Source organism: Sapajus apella, unplaced genomic scaffold, assembly GCF_009761245.1.
Source record: "Sapajus apella isolate SASKATOON/1434 unplaced genomic scaffold, GSC_monkey_1.0 scaffold17, whole genome shotgun sequence".
Taxonomy (NCBI): domain Eukaryota; kingdom Metazoa; phylum Chordata; class Mammalia; order Primates; family Cebidae; genus Sapajus; species Sapajus apella.
Genome location: NW_022436957.1, coordinates 12369140 through 12383853, shown reverse-complemented (window position 1 = coordinate 12383853; position 14714 = coordinate 12369140). Strand labels below are relative to the sequence as shown.

General features: G+C 40.3%; 1 protein-coding gene across 7 annotated transcripts in view; it reads left to right on the top strand.

The window, feature by feature from the left end:
• CTPS2 (CTP synthase 2) overlaps positions 1–14714 on the top strand; it is a 222903-nt gene that overhangs the window by 99115 nt on the left and 109074 nt on the right. Inside the window, exons 17-18 of one of the 7 annotated variants that reach the window (XM_032285986.1) lie at positions 11688–11798; positions 12724–14503. The exons of the other annotated variants lie outside the window; for them this stretch is intronic. Coding sequence (XP_032141877.1) covers positions 11688–11757 — 70 coding nt within the window. The 3' untranslated portion in view covers positions 11758–11798; positions 12724–14503. Of the gene's footprint in view, positions 1–11687; positions 11799–12723; positions 14504–14714 lie in introns of those variants that run through there. 7 annotated transcript variants of the gene reach the window in all.

The following is a 14714-nucleotide window of genomic DNA, read 5'->3' as shown; positions in this document are numbered from 1 at the left end:
CATCTTATTTATCTTTGTCTCCCTGGCTCCCTTGCACACAGGGTTGTTCATTACCCATTAAAGTAATAAATGCACGTAGGAGGGGAGTACACATTTCAGTGAGTTTTCCAACTAAGGATGGTGACTATGAATTAATCCAGTGACAGATACCAGGATTCCAGAGGAACCTTGCACTTCAGCTCCTCTCTGCCCAGCTCCATGGGATTAGTGAGCTTTGAAAAGCAAATGACTGCTCTGATACCATGCTCTAATGTGAGCTGAGTTGGGGCTGTGTTTCTATCAAACAAGATTACTGCTTGTAATCAACACTAAACAAATGTGACAAGGAATACAAACACTAGAATAATGACTTCCTTTCCCAGAAGTTAGCTCTGATGATATTCAACTGTATGGCACGTGTACACCCAGTGTCTTTAAAGCATGAAGTGTAAAAATCCTTGGCTTTGAGTCAAGTGTACCTGAGCTGTAACTTCTGCATTCTGCCTAGTGGAGAGCATTTAACTTTTAAGTCCTGGGAAGTTAAAATAAGAATATTATTTTGGGATTTACAGCTAGTGAGCTAAATTCTCAGCTACTTCATAATCTACAAAATGGCAGCAGTTAGGAAGATCAATTCCACCTGGTTTTAGACTTGTAGTGGTCAGTTCAAGGGCATAGTAGCTTCAGGACAGTATTTTTTAGATTTTCATGAGCTATTCAAAAATACATGCAAAATCAAACTAAGAATCTTGTTTAGTGGGTCCCCTTAAGACTGCCCACACTTTGGTGATTTGCTGGAAGTAATCAGAATATAGCTGTACTTATAGCTAATATTTATTTATTTATTTATTTAGAGATGGAGTTTTGCTCTTGTTGCCCAGGCTGGAGTGCAATGGCATAGTCTTGGCTCACTGCAAACTCCACCTCCTGGGTTCAAGTGATTCTTGTGTCTGAGCTTCCTGAGAAGCTGGGATTATAGGTGCCTGCCATCACGCCCAGCTAATTTTTGTATTTTTAGTAGAGAGGGGGTTTCACCATGTTGGCCAGGCTGATCTTGAACTCCTTACCACTGGTGGTTCATGTGCCTCGGCCTCCCAAAGTACTGGGATTATAGGCATGAGCCACCATGCCCGGCCTTATAGCTAATATTTATTACGGTGGCAAAGTAAACATGCACAGCAAGATCAATAATGGGAAGGATAAGTAGAATTTGGAGAAATTCATTTGCACATTTCCTATGCTCTCTCTTTCCTGTGATAAGTCACATAGAGGTCACCTTCCTTCCAGCAGTGAAAATGTAACTATGCATATGTGATGTTTCTGCCCAAAGGAGCCAGTTTGAGATTCAGAGTTTAGGGATATTTCTGGGGCTGGTCACATAGGCATTTTCTACCTAGCAACCACCAAAATTTCAGACTGCCAAAGGGAAAGCAGGTGTTCACCGTAGATCACATTGTTTGTTGGACGGCGTAAGCCCAGCGAAAGGACTTTATCGTTTAGTAATGGTCCACACATTCCGAAAGCTGTGTTCCCAGACACCAGCCAAGAACTAACCCTGTAAGCAGGGTCTTCTAAAGATAGCAGCCTCAGGCCTGCTGTTAACTCTTCTTTACACGAGTCTAAAAAACCATTTTGAGAATAAATAAATCCAATGGAAAGTAGTGGTCCATTAAATACATCATTGCAATTCTTTGCTGATCTCTCTCCTGTGATGTCTAAACATAATTTGTCTTATGTATAAAAGGCAACCACAAATTTGCATGGCCTTGCTGACACATAATGTAAAGGAATGAGACTGCTTCATGTAATTATAAGAAATAAATTTCATGAGAATATATGAAGGTGCTTGTAATTGCCAGTTTTTTGTTTGTTTGTTTAAATCTAGAAACAGAGCATCTAATCTCTTTCTGGAATTTTTTTTTTTTTTTTTTTTTTTTTTAGAGGCAGGGTCTCCCTATGTTGCCCAGGCTGGTCTCAAACTCCTGGGCTCAAGCAATCTGCCTGCCTTGGCTTCTCAAAGTGCTGAGATTACAGGCATGACCCACTGTGCCTGTCCTGAGGCCTAGAATTCCATTTTTAAGCAACAAGAGAAAGATCAGAGTCTAAAGTTCATTAATAGGTTGTTTTTCGGCATGTGTGTCTCTGTGGCTGCCTGCAAGGCTATTGAGAACAATCACTACACACCAAGTTTAGGCACAACTTCCAGTTTTTATTTGTCAGATCAGAGTAAAACTCTCCTCCTTGAACAGTGCTTGATGTATATCAGAAAGCAAAAACTTAGATGGGGTTGTTTGCAGTTCACAGAAATGCAGCTTTTTGGGAAACATTTTAAATTATAAAACCAGAATCTTGAGTCATTTGAGTAGAATTTTATTCTCGTTTTGGAACTTTGGATTCCATGTCTCCATCCAGCAATTACTGTCTCTTGTGCAGATAAGTCATCTTTTTGTGGCAAAACAGGAAGCAGGGTGGTACAAAAACAACAGGAGGGAAAGGTACTCAGTGATTCACTGTATTTGCTTGACTGTTTCAGACAAACCCAAAAGCTGAAACTACTTTGCAATAAGAGAGTCCTTAAAGGAAGTACACACCTGGAACTGGTTCTTTCTGTTTCCTGTTTCCTTTGTGTGCCCCTAGGATCTAAGTCCATTCTGTCCTCTGTGCTTAGCCCTCCAATCTATACTTGTTGAGTCCTGGCAGCAGTCAGGGTGAAAAGGCACCCATTTTATTCACCATTGTCTCTGGTCTCTCTTCTGTGACAATATATCGGGGTTTTCTTGCTAAGTAACACGCTGACTTGTAGCCTGGGATGATTTTGTTTCCTGTTGACTTCTACATGTAGCATTACAGAAAATTTGGAAAAGAGGAAAAAAAAAAAGCATTCACAAACCCACCAGCCTAACATAATTACTGTGGTCATTTTCAAATATTTCCTATGAGTCTATACCAGTATATGATTCTTTCTGTGGTTGTAATAATAATAGTAACACACATACCCCAAACTTTTATTTTGAAAACTTGCAAACCTACAGAAAAGATGAAAGAGTGATACAGTGACGATCTGGAGATCTCCTTTGCAAAGGAACATTTTCCTCCATTTTGGTTTTTAAATACCAAGAATTTGAAATGAATTTGCTCCTGGAAGAAATGGTTGATTCCAGGCCTGGGGCAGGGGAAGTACAAGATAAATCTGGAACATATTGCTGTATTTAAAGCAAGGAACAGCTGAAAATGAATGGGATGTGAGTTTTCAAAGGTCAAAGAAGCCAGCTTGAAAGGGCTCCCACTGGCCTTTATTTGGACAATTTCAACATCAAAAAGAACAATCACAGTATTAGATTATAACACATTTCATTATCTGAAATTCCATGAGTCCATAATAATACTAAGAAAATATAAAAGTAAAGAAAAAAGAAAAGCCAATTAAAAATGTAGATGTCATCTCCAGTGTAATAACGGATTCAAATAAGGATCATTGGTGGATACTAAAGCCACTGGGTGAATGTTGTAAGAAACAGGTTATTCGTATGTTCTCAGAATATCACCATAAATTCTTTATTTACAGACGCTTGTATTTTGAACTTAACACCTCATATGCATTTTTCCAAGTTGCATAAAGTTCATTTTTAATGGCTGCACACTTCAGCATTCACTCAACACACTCCCTGTATTAAAGCTTTTTCTATCCCAGCCACTGTGCTGCGTGCTAGGGAAGCAAGCACTTGACTAAGAACGCATTCCCTGACCTGGGGACTCCTCAGGTAGTATAACTGTTCTCTAAATTTTGGGAGGTGACTGACAACCTTCTGAGACTGTGATCAAAGCTGTGGGCCCACTTCCTGGAAAACTGCGCAAACATAGCACGTCGTAGTTTCCTTATATTTGTACCCCCAATGCTACACCCTACCCTGCATCCATAGACTTTCTTCTAGGGGTCTTCAGCTACAGACCTTCCCATCCAGGAAAGGGCACAGACCTGCAAGCGCACAGTCCCAGCAGTGTGGGAAATGCTGGCATTAGAGCTTGTTCTCCCTTTCATGGTTGTACCCAGGGGGATGCTCCCAGGTTGCCAGGATTAACTAACATCAAGATAAATATCTTCCTGCAAGTGGTACCATTACCCACACAGTGTGACCTGGCTGCACTCCCCTGGGGAAGCTCAGATTCCTCCTCCTTTATCTCCGTCTCTCATAGTCAGCAGGTGCTGGCAATTTCTGTTGTTGGAATTCACCCCATCTTTCGTCTATTTTCTGCCATGCTGCAAGGGAGTGTGGCCCAGAGTCAGCACTCTAGCTGAGTCAACCAAGTTCAAACTGGCTCTTTTATTTCCCAGCTGTCTGTGACCTCGCTTTTCTGTGCATTGCTTTCTTTATAAAAAGGGGATGGTAATAGTCCCCACTTGACGTGGCAGAAATGAAGATTAAATTTCACACTAAATGTAAAGCACTTAGCATAGTGCCTGGTCAATGGTAGCAACTTAAATGGGAATTATTATGATGATGCTATTAATTTTCCCTTAGTTCCAGTATCACTTGCCTACTACAAAGCCTCCTACTTGGTTTCTCTGCCTCCACCTTACTTCCTCTCAAACCATCTTCTGCTCTTAACAATGACCTCCCCCACATTATACTGGAGCTTAAAACCCCCAATGGCTTCCCTTGGTTTATAGGATAAAATGCACACAAGTCCATATGGAACAGCTTGCAGTTCCTTGAACTTTCCAGAGGGTTTTGCCTGTTGCCTCTTGATACATATTCCTGACCTGCTTACCAAGAGGGGAATAGGGATCTATATCCTATTACAATGCTCGTTCATGGAATCATTAGGTGAACGAGGTGAATCGGAGGTGACAAGGTGGCGAATCGGAGGTGAATCGTTAGGTGAATCACAGGTGAGAGTGGCTCCTCCATTGTTCACAGAGGGTGCATTTCACCCTCCCGGGCATGCTTCTCTTATGTTGGGTGGCTCTGCTGTCTCTTGGACTCGGAGAATAAGGTACTCTTTTCCCTTGCGCAAATCCGACATTCTGTTTCCAGCACTGTTTCAAACTTGGAATCACTTTGTTTCAAACTTGGAATCACTTTGTTTCAAACTTGGAACCACTTTGCTTTTTGATTTCTGGGTTGCACGGTTGATGTTGCCAGGGGCCATTCTTGTTCCATATGGTCCAAAAATATTTTATTTCTGTGGGGACAGTATTGACAAATAGGGTGGATGCTATGGATTTGACTTCTGGGTCTGCCACTTATTGAGTAATTTTGTCCAAGTCACCACTCCTAAACTTCTTGATTCTCCTCCTTAGGGCCACTGTGAGGATCAGATGAGGTGGTGCTTTATAAACTCAACTGCTATCAAAATGCCATTTTCCCTGCTTTGTTACACTTCCAGTGAAAGTGAACTGAAATTAACAAAAGATTCTATTTTGCTTTCTTTTGAATAGTTCTTTTAAACATTAAAAAAAAAAAACAAAAAACTGTTCATCCCTGTGATTGTTTGACTTCAACTCCATACCTTGAGATTTTTTTTTTTAGGGGGGGTAAATTATTGTTAATGAACCACATTTGAGTACACCTTCCCTTGTGGGGGTGATAAATGTTGGTTAAAAGGTGCTCCTTTTAACCAGATCATGGTGCACTGCAGTGTGGATGGTGTGGTGCCAGACAGGAATGGATTTAATGGTACTACAGACTACCGTGCTTTTACCGCCCTGCCTGGGTGGTATTCTGCTGTTTACTATGAAATACAAAACTCATTCAAAGCAGACTAAGTTTTTGTTCCATTCTCTTATATTTTATGGCTTACAGGGGCCCTTTGTGAAGGAAATAAGTACAGCAGTAACACTTTGGGGATAACTGTGTGCATGACAACCTGTTTTTAAAACATGCTGTTTCACATGAAACGGATTTTGATACAAAGTATTGTAAGGAACTCATGCATGCTGGGAATCCTAACTATGCCATTAAAATGTTTAAATTCCAACCACCTCTTTCTGTTAATGGAGAAGAAATGGTTTAACAGCTGCCTTGGGGTAGCGTAAAGGTGGGCTATATGAGGCATTGCTGTACCCTTTCCCTAGCACCTTGGAATATCTGTTTTCTTATGTTGGGAGTTTATTGGGAACCAGAAGTCCTTGACAAGCAAACTTCACTATGACAAACCTTTTGCTTGTCAAGAGCCACATGTTGGCTGGGCACAGTGGGTCACGCCTATAATCCCAGCACTTTGGGAGGCTAAGGTAGGTGGATCGCTTGAGGTCAGGAGTTCAAGGCCAGACTGGCCAACATGGCAAAACCCTATCTCTACTAAAAATACAAATATTAGCTGGGCATGGTGGTGCATGACTGTAATCCCAGCTACTTGGGTCGCTGAGGCAGAAGAATTGTTTGAACCCAGGAGGCAGAGGTTGCAATGAGCCGAGATCATACCATTGTACTCTAGCCTGGTTGACAGAGTGAAACTGTGTCTCAAACAAACAAACAAATAAACAAACGAAAATCGCAGGGTGGGGTGGCTTATACCTGTAATCCCAGCTACCTGGGAGGCTGAGTTAGGAGAATCGCTTGAATCTGGAAGGCAGAGGTTGTGGTGAGCTGAGATCGTGCCATTGCACTCTAGTCTGGGTAACAAGAGTGAAACTCTGTCTCGAAAAGAAAAGAACTACACGTTGACCACTGTGGTCAAATCTTGTCAGTATAGTGATTCCTCTGTGTTGCTGCTGGTGATTTTGATTTGTCTTGCAAGAAATGGTACCATAAAATACTTTTTAAAAACAGAGTTTCCATGATTTGGGAGGCACATGCATGCATGAAAGATATTTGCTGTGATTTTAATTAACGGTATAAACTTTAAAGAAAAACTTTTGGCCAGGCATGGTGGCTCACACCTGTAATCCCAGCACTCTGAGAGGCTGCAGTGGGAGTATTGCCTCACTCCAGGAGTTCTAGACCAGCCTGGGCAACATAGTGAGACCCCATCCCTACAAAAAATAAAAACAAAAGATTAGCCGGGCATGGTTATTTGGGAGGCTGAGGAGGGAGAATCACTTTAGCCCAGAGTTTGAGGCTGCAGAAAGCTGTGATCATGCCATGGCATTCCAGCCTGGGTGACAGAGGAAGACCCTGTCTCAACATTTTTTTTAAGGAAATGACAAGGACCATTTCATGATGCCTGTAGGTTGCTTTTTAAAAATCATTATTCATGTTTTTAGATCAGCACTATCCAATAGAAATTTCTGCACTGATAGAAATGTTCTGTAGTCTGTACTATCAAATATGGTAGGTACTAGGCAAACATGGCTACCGAGCACTTGCAGTGTGATAGGTGCAAGTGAGGAATGGAATTTTAAATTTTATTTCATTTTAACGGATTTAAATTTAGATAGCCACTGTGGCTTGTGGCTACTGTATTGGACAGTGTAGTTTAAAAATTTTCCCCTCTTCTTAAGGGGCCAAGGCGGGAGGATCACTTGAGGTCAGGAGTTTGAGACCAGCCTGGCCAACATGGAGAAACCCCACCTCTACTAAAAAATACGAAAAATTGGCTGGGAGTGGTGGCCGGCGCCTGTAATCTCACTTACTCAGGAGGCTGAGGCAGGATAATTGCTTGAACCTGGGAGGTGGAGGTTGCAGTGAGCCCAGATTGTGCCACTGGACTCTAGCCTGAGTGACAGAGCAAGACACCATCTAAAAGAATAAAAATAAAAATAAATAAAAAATTTCCCCTCTTCAAATGTAACAAGACACAAAGGGACATGTCTGTATTTTATGCCGCTTCATAAAATTTAGCATGAAAGACTCTAATATCTGGTAATTCTTCTCTTTGAGAAACGTGTATGTGTGTATGTGTGTGTGTTTGTGTGTATAAAAGATTACTTAAAAAGACAGGTTAGTCCTAAGATACAGCTGGATGTCTTGAATTAAATGAAAATATAGGCAGATACATCTAGCTTATGACTTAAGTTTATTCCTCGTGAAACAGAAATAAACCCAGCATAGAGTATCGCCCACAGCACATATACAGCACAGAGCACACTCACATTTTATTGCACGTGCAAGAGGCGCTGTTGATCTGCATTCAGATGACCCACATTTTATTTCTAGCAGTTGTTTTTTTATTGGCAGATGAATGTCCTAAAATCAGCAAGTTCAGCAGTAACGTCTGTTTTGATAATTCTGTTCTTGAGTGTCATGGTTTATTTTATTGTCTTATCCCCAGTCTCTGAACACATATGAAAGACAATTAGTGAACCCAGTCATTAACCTTGGAGACGAATAAGCTCAAGCTGAGCTTCATTTTGTTAGACTCAGCTTGTGCCATTTGGATGTGTTGGCAGAGCTTGGGGCAGACAGCCATCGGCTAGGAAATGAGAGCCGTTAGGTTAGAAACAGGCCCGCCCAAGTCTACTTGCTAATGTGGGTAGGAAATTACACTTGGTACAGGACACAATTCTGAAAATTATACAGTTAGCAGTTTTAATTGATTCTTTGTGTTTCCATGACTTTTTGAGGAGATAAAAGTTATGAATATATAACTCCATCAATAGCAACAATTTATATTTTGATATCGTTTTCAGAGCAAGTTTATACAGTTTCTTTTGACTCAAAACATTTTGGTGAGTTTGGAGGCATTATTGCCACTTTTTTTAGACTCTCAGGAGTTAGTGACTTGTCCAAGGTATGTGGCTTATAAATAGTATAACTAGGAGTGTGTGTGTGTGTTGGGGGCAAGATATGAGCCCACCGTGTTCTTCCCCAGGCTTAGAGATGGGGAAGGAAATGGGTGTAAAATCTGGCACCCAAGGAAATGAAGTGCCCTCAGTCCTTTTTGGCCCTTGTCACTTGAGTTAGGGGACATGCCCTAGTGGGTCCTGCTGCCCTACCTGTGGCACAGCTTAAACCCCACTTTGTGGCCTGAGCTAGTATAATGGCGATTCTAACCTCACCTTGATGGATCTACGTGCCAAGTAAGTCACTTGAACGTCCTTGACCTTCATTTCATCTCAGATAGGGAGTGCTACTTCCAAATCCCCTTTCTTGGCTAATTCTGTGACGCAAAATGTTGCATAGAACCTGGAAAGATTCTCCATTTGAGCAGGGAAAGTGGATAGGATGTATTAACTTTTTTGGCTGTCGATTTTTCCCCCCAAATATTCTTCAATTATTCCAGTGTACCAGTATAAGTGATTTCCCTGAACTAAAGTCTAACTAGGAGGTATCTTTCTACTTGACTGGTTTTCAGAATATGTTGTTTTATGTTTATCTTACGCGTGTTGTCTTTTCTGCCAATTCTGAATCTTCTATCTCCTCTCCTTATTCTAGCGTCCCCTCCTACCTACGCTGTTTTTGTTCAAAAGTCAGAGAAGGGAGTGAACATTCAAATCAGGAAACAGATTGTCTTTTTTATCTATACAGACTTGTCTATGATTTTGTTTATTTATTAGTACTCAGTATGTTTACAGTAAAATCTTTCTTTTCTAGTCTATAAACATAGGATTTTCCAATCGTTCGCTTTCCTCCCTTAAAAAAAAAGGGTAGAATTTCATCTGTTAGGGAATTCAGACATTTATCGCTATAAATCAACAAAAGTTTGGCCAAGGCTGGGGATGGATCAGGCATGAAACACTTTCTTGTGTCATCTTCATAGATTAGTAGAATTCTAGTGAAGTGGATCAGTGTGCTGATTTATTTGGAACTGAGAAAGAGGAACCACAAACAGAGCCCACATCTCAGAGTGAAAGTTCAGTTGCAGAGCTATCTCATGGAGAAGGTGTAATTCTAAGGGAAACCAACATGGAGACATTTATATCAATAATTGGTCTTATTTTGAATACTATCTGTGACTCAAGGTAATAAGGGCATTCCCTATATTTCTAATTTTGAAATTTGTATAATTGTGAAAATTATTTCTCCAACTCTTGGACCTGTGAGAATGTTGGAAGGGAAAACTTTCATGCTGCTGACCTATAAATTATAATGAAAATATGATCTGAAGGAGATAAGATTTCAAAGCCAGTGTAAAGAGTATGTTAACATTGTTTATGGCACTGCAGGGTGTTTTCTGGGTCTTGAGCCAACATGCATGTCTTAGTCCTCATGACCACCACGTTCAAGCTCCTGTGGAATTTGCTGATCATAGATGACGGGTTCCTCCATAATGAGGAGGCAGTGTGATCCTCAGACACAGAGGCAAGCACAGATCTGGATCTAGGGAGGTGCTGTGGTCCTTAAAACACAAAGCCAAAAGTCAAACCACAGCTGAAAAGAATGACAGCATTTGGCTAATGTAATCAGGGATATGCAGCTGTGTTCACTGTTCTCTAGTCCTTTCATGTTGCTATAGGGGAGAAAAGATGGCTTTTCTTCCACCCATCTTAGGTTCATGGCCGAGGCCCTGATAACAAAAAACAGATTAACAAGCAAAAAACATAGAGTTGGATACCGCAGCAGGTGCCTGTAATCCAAATTATTTGGAAGGCTGAGGTGGGAGGATCCCTTGAGGCCAGGAGTTGGAGACTAGCCTGGGCAATAGTGAGGCACCATCCCCTCCTCCCCCATACACACTCTCCAGCCCTATTTTTGAAAAAAAAAAAAAAAAAAAAAAAAAAAAGAGAGAGAAAAGCATACAAATTAATTTAATGTAAGTATATGGGAATCTTCATAAGCAAATGAAGACTCAAAAAACACAGGTAAACTCTAGTGTTTATAAAACAGACCTGATGAAGAGTAGAGAGTCATGGAAAGTTATAATGGAGCAAAAAATGTGTGATCTCCTGGTAATATACTAAGGAAACTTAGCAAGGCCTATTTATTCAGATTTTTCCCTGGGATCCTGTAGCTTTAGCGATAAGGATGCTGGTTTCCTCTGGATATGAGGGTTGGGGTACCTCTCACCTGAGGGTCTTTTGACCCACTTCAGTGAAGTTCAGAAAATTCTTCCTGGGTGTTATGGCCTGCTTCGGTGGAGGAAGGTCAGAGAGAACTTCTTGCACATGCTGTCTCAAATTCCTTCAGCTTCAAATATGCAATATCCCAGGGTGCCATATTTTGGGGTAGTGTGTCCTGAACTCCCTCATTGCCAAAGGAAACAGTTGTCATAAGAAGAGTGAAGAATGAAAAAAAAAAAAAAAACCCCGAAGATCCAGGCAATGTAGTATGCTATGTTATTGCATTGAAGAACAAATTGACATCAGGAGGAGTAGGAGTAGGTGATGTTCAACCTCAGATGGACTGAGATTTAGGCCCTAATATGACAAGAGTAGATTCACAGAAAATAAATGGGTCCATCAGCTCAGGCTTTCATTTTAAATCGGTTTGTTAATATAACACCTCTAGTAGAAAGCAAGCAATAGCTAAGGTGGCAGGAAGGCAATCTACTTTCAAGGCTTTTATTAAAGTTTAGAAATGATCAGTGGTCTTCAGAAGATTATAAATTTGAGTCTAAATTGAAATGCGTTTTAAAATTTTCTGAATAAGTAACTTACAGTTTACAATGAAAATAAGTGATCCGTTTCTTTGACTAAAGAAAGAGGCCATTGCATGTGGTTGGACTGAACTCTTCCTGTGGTGACTAGAAAGCACTAAAAGAATATTCCTTAGTATTTTCTCTCATCCTAAGGGGTTAATATGGAATGTGTTTGAAATTGCAAAATAAATCATTGTCCAGCGTTTTTTTTTCTAATACTTGCTAAATTAGTTCCTTTTTTAATCTAGTGATAGATACAGTGATGCCAGTGATGACAGCTTTTCAGAGCCAAGGATAGCTGAGTTGGAATTAAGCTGAAATGAATACATGACTGGGAATAATGGGGACTGCCTGTGAGGGTAAGATGGAATCTTCGAGGATTGTTCATTTCTCTCATGGACAAGCTGTCATCTTGGTATAGAGTGGGTATCATAGGACTTGTTTCACAGGATCTTACTCCTTCGAGATGCTCCCATTTGTCTGGCACAGTTAGCAGGACAGGCATGATAGCCCATGGTGCTGTCAAGAGTTAGTGTTTGGGGAAAGTGGAATGCACCTTGGGCCGGAAAAAATATACAAGTATACCTACAAATGTATAAGTGGGGGCTGTTGTGGTTAGAGTCATAATAGTCTGTGTCAGGGGTTGGCAGACTTTTTCTGTAAGGTCAAAGAGTAAATATCTTAGGCTTATGAGCCATGCAGTTCCTGTGGCAACTACTCAGTTCTGCCATTGTAGCAGGAAAGCAACCGTAGATAATACATAAATGAACAGGTACGGCTGTGTTCCAATAAAACTAAAACAGTTTGCTGATCCCTGGTCAAGGCCACTCATAGAAGAACAGATTTCCTTGGATTTATATAAAATAAAATAGTATTTGATTTCTTTGTAGGGAGATTCAAGAGACAGGCTTAGTGTCCAAGAGCAGCCCATAGCTCTATTATGCACTGTTAGAGAGATACCAGCCTGGATAGCTTCAGTAAATTTATGCTTAGTGGCGGGTAGTGCCTGGATTGCCCTAGGCATTATGGCAGGCCTCGAGTTGTATAAGCTGTTCTTTAGCAGAGACAGCAGATTTTGAAAGACTCGTAAAGAGTTCATTGCTTTCCTGTGAGCTCTCTTCACGTTTATCAGGGAAGATGCAAAGCTGCGTCTATGTAGTTTTGCCTCAAGCATGGAGACCTTTTGGAGCAAGCCGAAATGGTGCAAAGGTTAGCTGGAGATATTGAAAGACTTGTATTATTCAGTTCCTGGTGTTGCTAATATTTATATTCTTTTCTTTTAAGCCTCTGAAATAATTGAAGGCAAGATGAAGGAACTATCTGAAGAAATCACTACACCCTTACAGAATCCCCCTGTTCTCCAGCAAACATGGGATGTAAAGCCTCAAAGGGAATCTGATAATACATACTTCTGTGAACCAGAACCAAAGGCGTAGTTTTCTTTTCCCTCCAGAGGCAGCCTTTGGTAGTTAAAATATCTGTAGCTGATTAATTTTTTCCCAACAAGCTCACTGGGGAGAAAGTGAATTTATGTTTTGTCCAGCGGATCAGAATGATAGGATGATGAGCAAGAGTCCAGGTCACTGTGCCTTTGTATGGAAAATATGACAGGGAGCATACTGTAAGTAATTTTGAGTAAGAAAATAAGTCATTTTACCTGGACTTCAACCACAGATTTGTGTGTGGTCCAAGATAATTTCAATTTCTCACCCTGTTTATTTTCCGGTAAACGTAAAATTTAGTAGGTCCAAGACTTGGAGGTGGCAAGTAAGGCTTTGCCTCAGGTACAAGATTAAGGGAGCTCCAAAAAAACCTCAGGAATCAAGATCAATAATACAGTTTGAGTATCCCTTATGTGAAATGCTTAGGGCTAAAAGTGTTTTGAATTTCAGATTTTGGAATATTTGCATACACGTAATAAGATATCTTGGGGATGAGACTCAAGTCTAAGCATGAAATTCATTTATGCTTCATATATACCTTATACACATAGCCTAAAGGTAATTTTATACAAAATTTTAAGTAATTTGTACATGAAACAAAGTTTCAACTGCATTTTGACTATGATTTTTGGCATGAGATCAGGTGTGGAATTTTCCACTTCTGGCATCATGTTGGCATTCAGAAATTTTGGAATTTTGGAGCATTTTGGATTTTGGATTTTCAGATTAGGAATACTCAACCTGTATATATATTTTTTAATTGAGGTGAAATTCACATAGCATAGAATTAACCATTTTGAAGTCCGTTTGGTTGTATTCACTGATGTTGAACAACCACCACCTTTAACTATTTCCAAAACATTTTCATCACTCCAAAAGAAATCCCTGTACACACTAGCAGTCACTCCCTATCTTCCCCTCTGCCTATCCGCTGGCAACCACTGATCTCCTTTTTATATCTGTAGCTTTTTCTATTCTGCGTATTTCATATAAGTGGAATTATACAATATATATATATATGTGGTCTTTTGTGTCTGACTTCTTCTGAGACAGTAGGAAGGGGACTTGGCTTTGGTTTACCCCCGCTAGAGCATTTTTTCATGCATTTCCGCTGATCACAAAACCCATGCCACTACCTCACTGACACCATATCTGCTAACCTCGAGGCTTTAGTCATACAAACAAAATCGCCTTTCTGTATTGTTCTTCTGTGCTCTCATAATGCTTAACCATGTCTTCTACTTAAACAATTCCAGGAACTGGCCTTAGGAGATCCAAAATATGGAACCAAGATTGCAGAGTGTCCCATCTTGGGAGGGAATGCTGAACAATTAATTGATTTACAGCTTTGTTGGTGCTGGCCAGACCACCAGGTGGCCCATTACTCAAGATAATCATCAGAACCAGATGATGCTAACCTATATCTCTTACCCTTCGTGTGCTTTGTTTGGGAAAACTCTTTTCGCCCCATGTCAATTTCTATTGCATTGAGAGCCCAAGATCCCTGATCAGTCAGACTTGCATTTAGCATGGCGTTTTCAAGGTTTCCCCATGTTGTAGCATGTGTCAGAACTTCATTCCTTCTATGGCTGAATAAAATTCCATTGTATGAATATACCACAGTTTGTTTCCACCTTTTGGTTATTGTGAATAGTAATACTATGAACAATCACATGCAAATGTTTGTTGGAATACCTGTTTTTAATTCTTTTGGGGAGTATGCCTAGGAGAGGAATTTCTGTATCATATGGTAATTCTCTTTAACTTCTGAGGAAGGATCAGTAATATTTTAATGCAATATTATTTTAAAAAATCAAAATTAAAAAATTCACA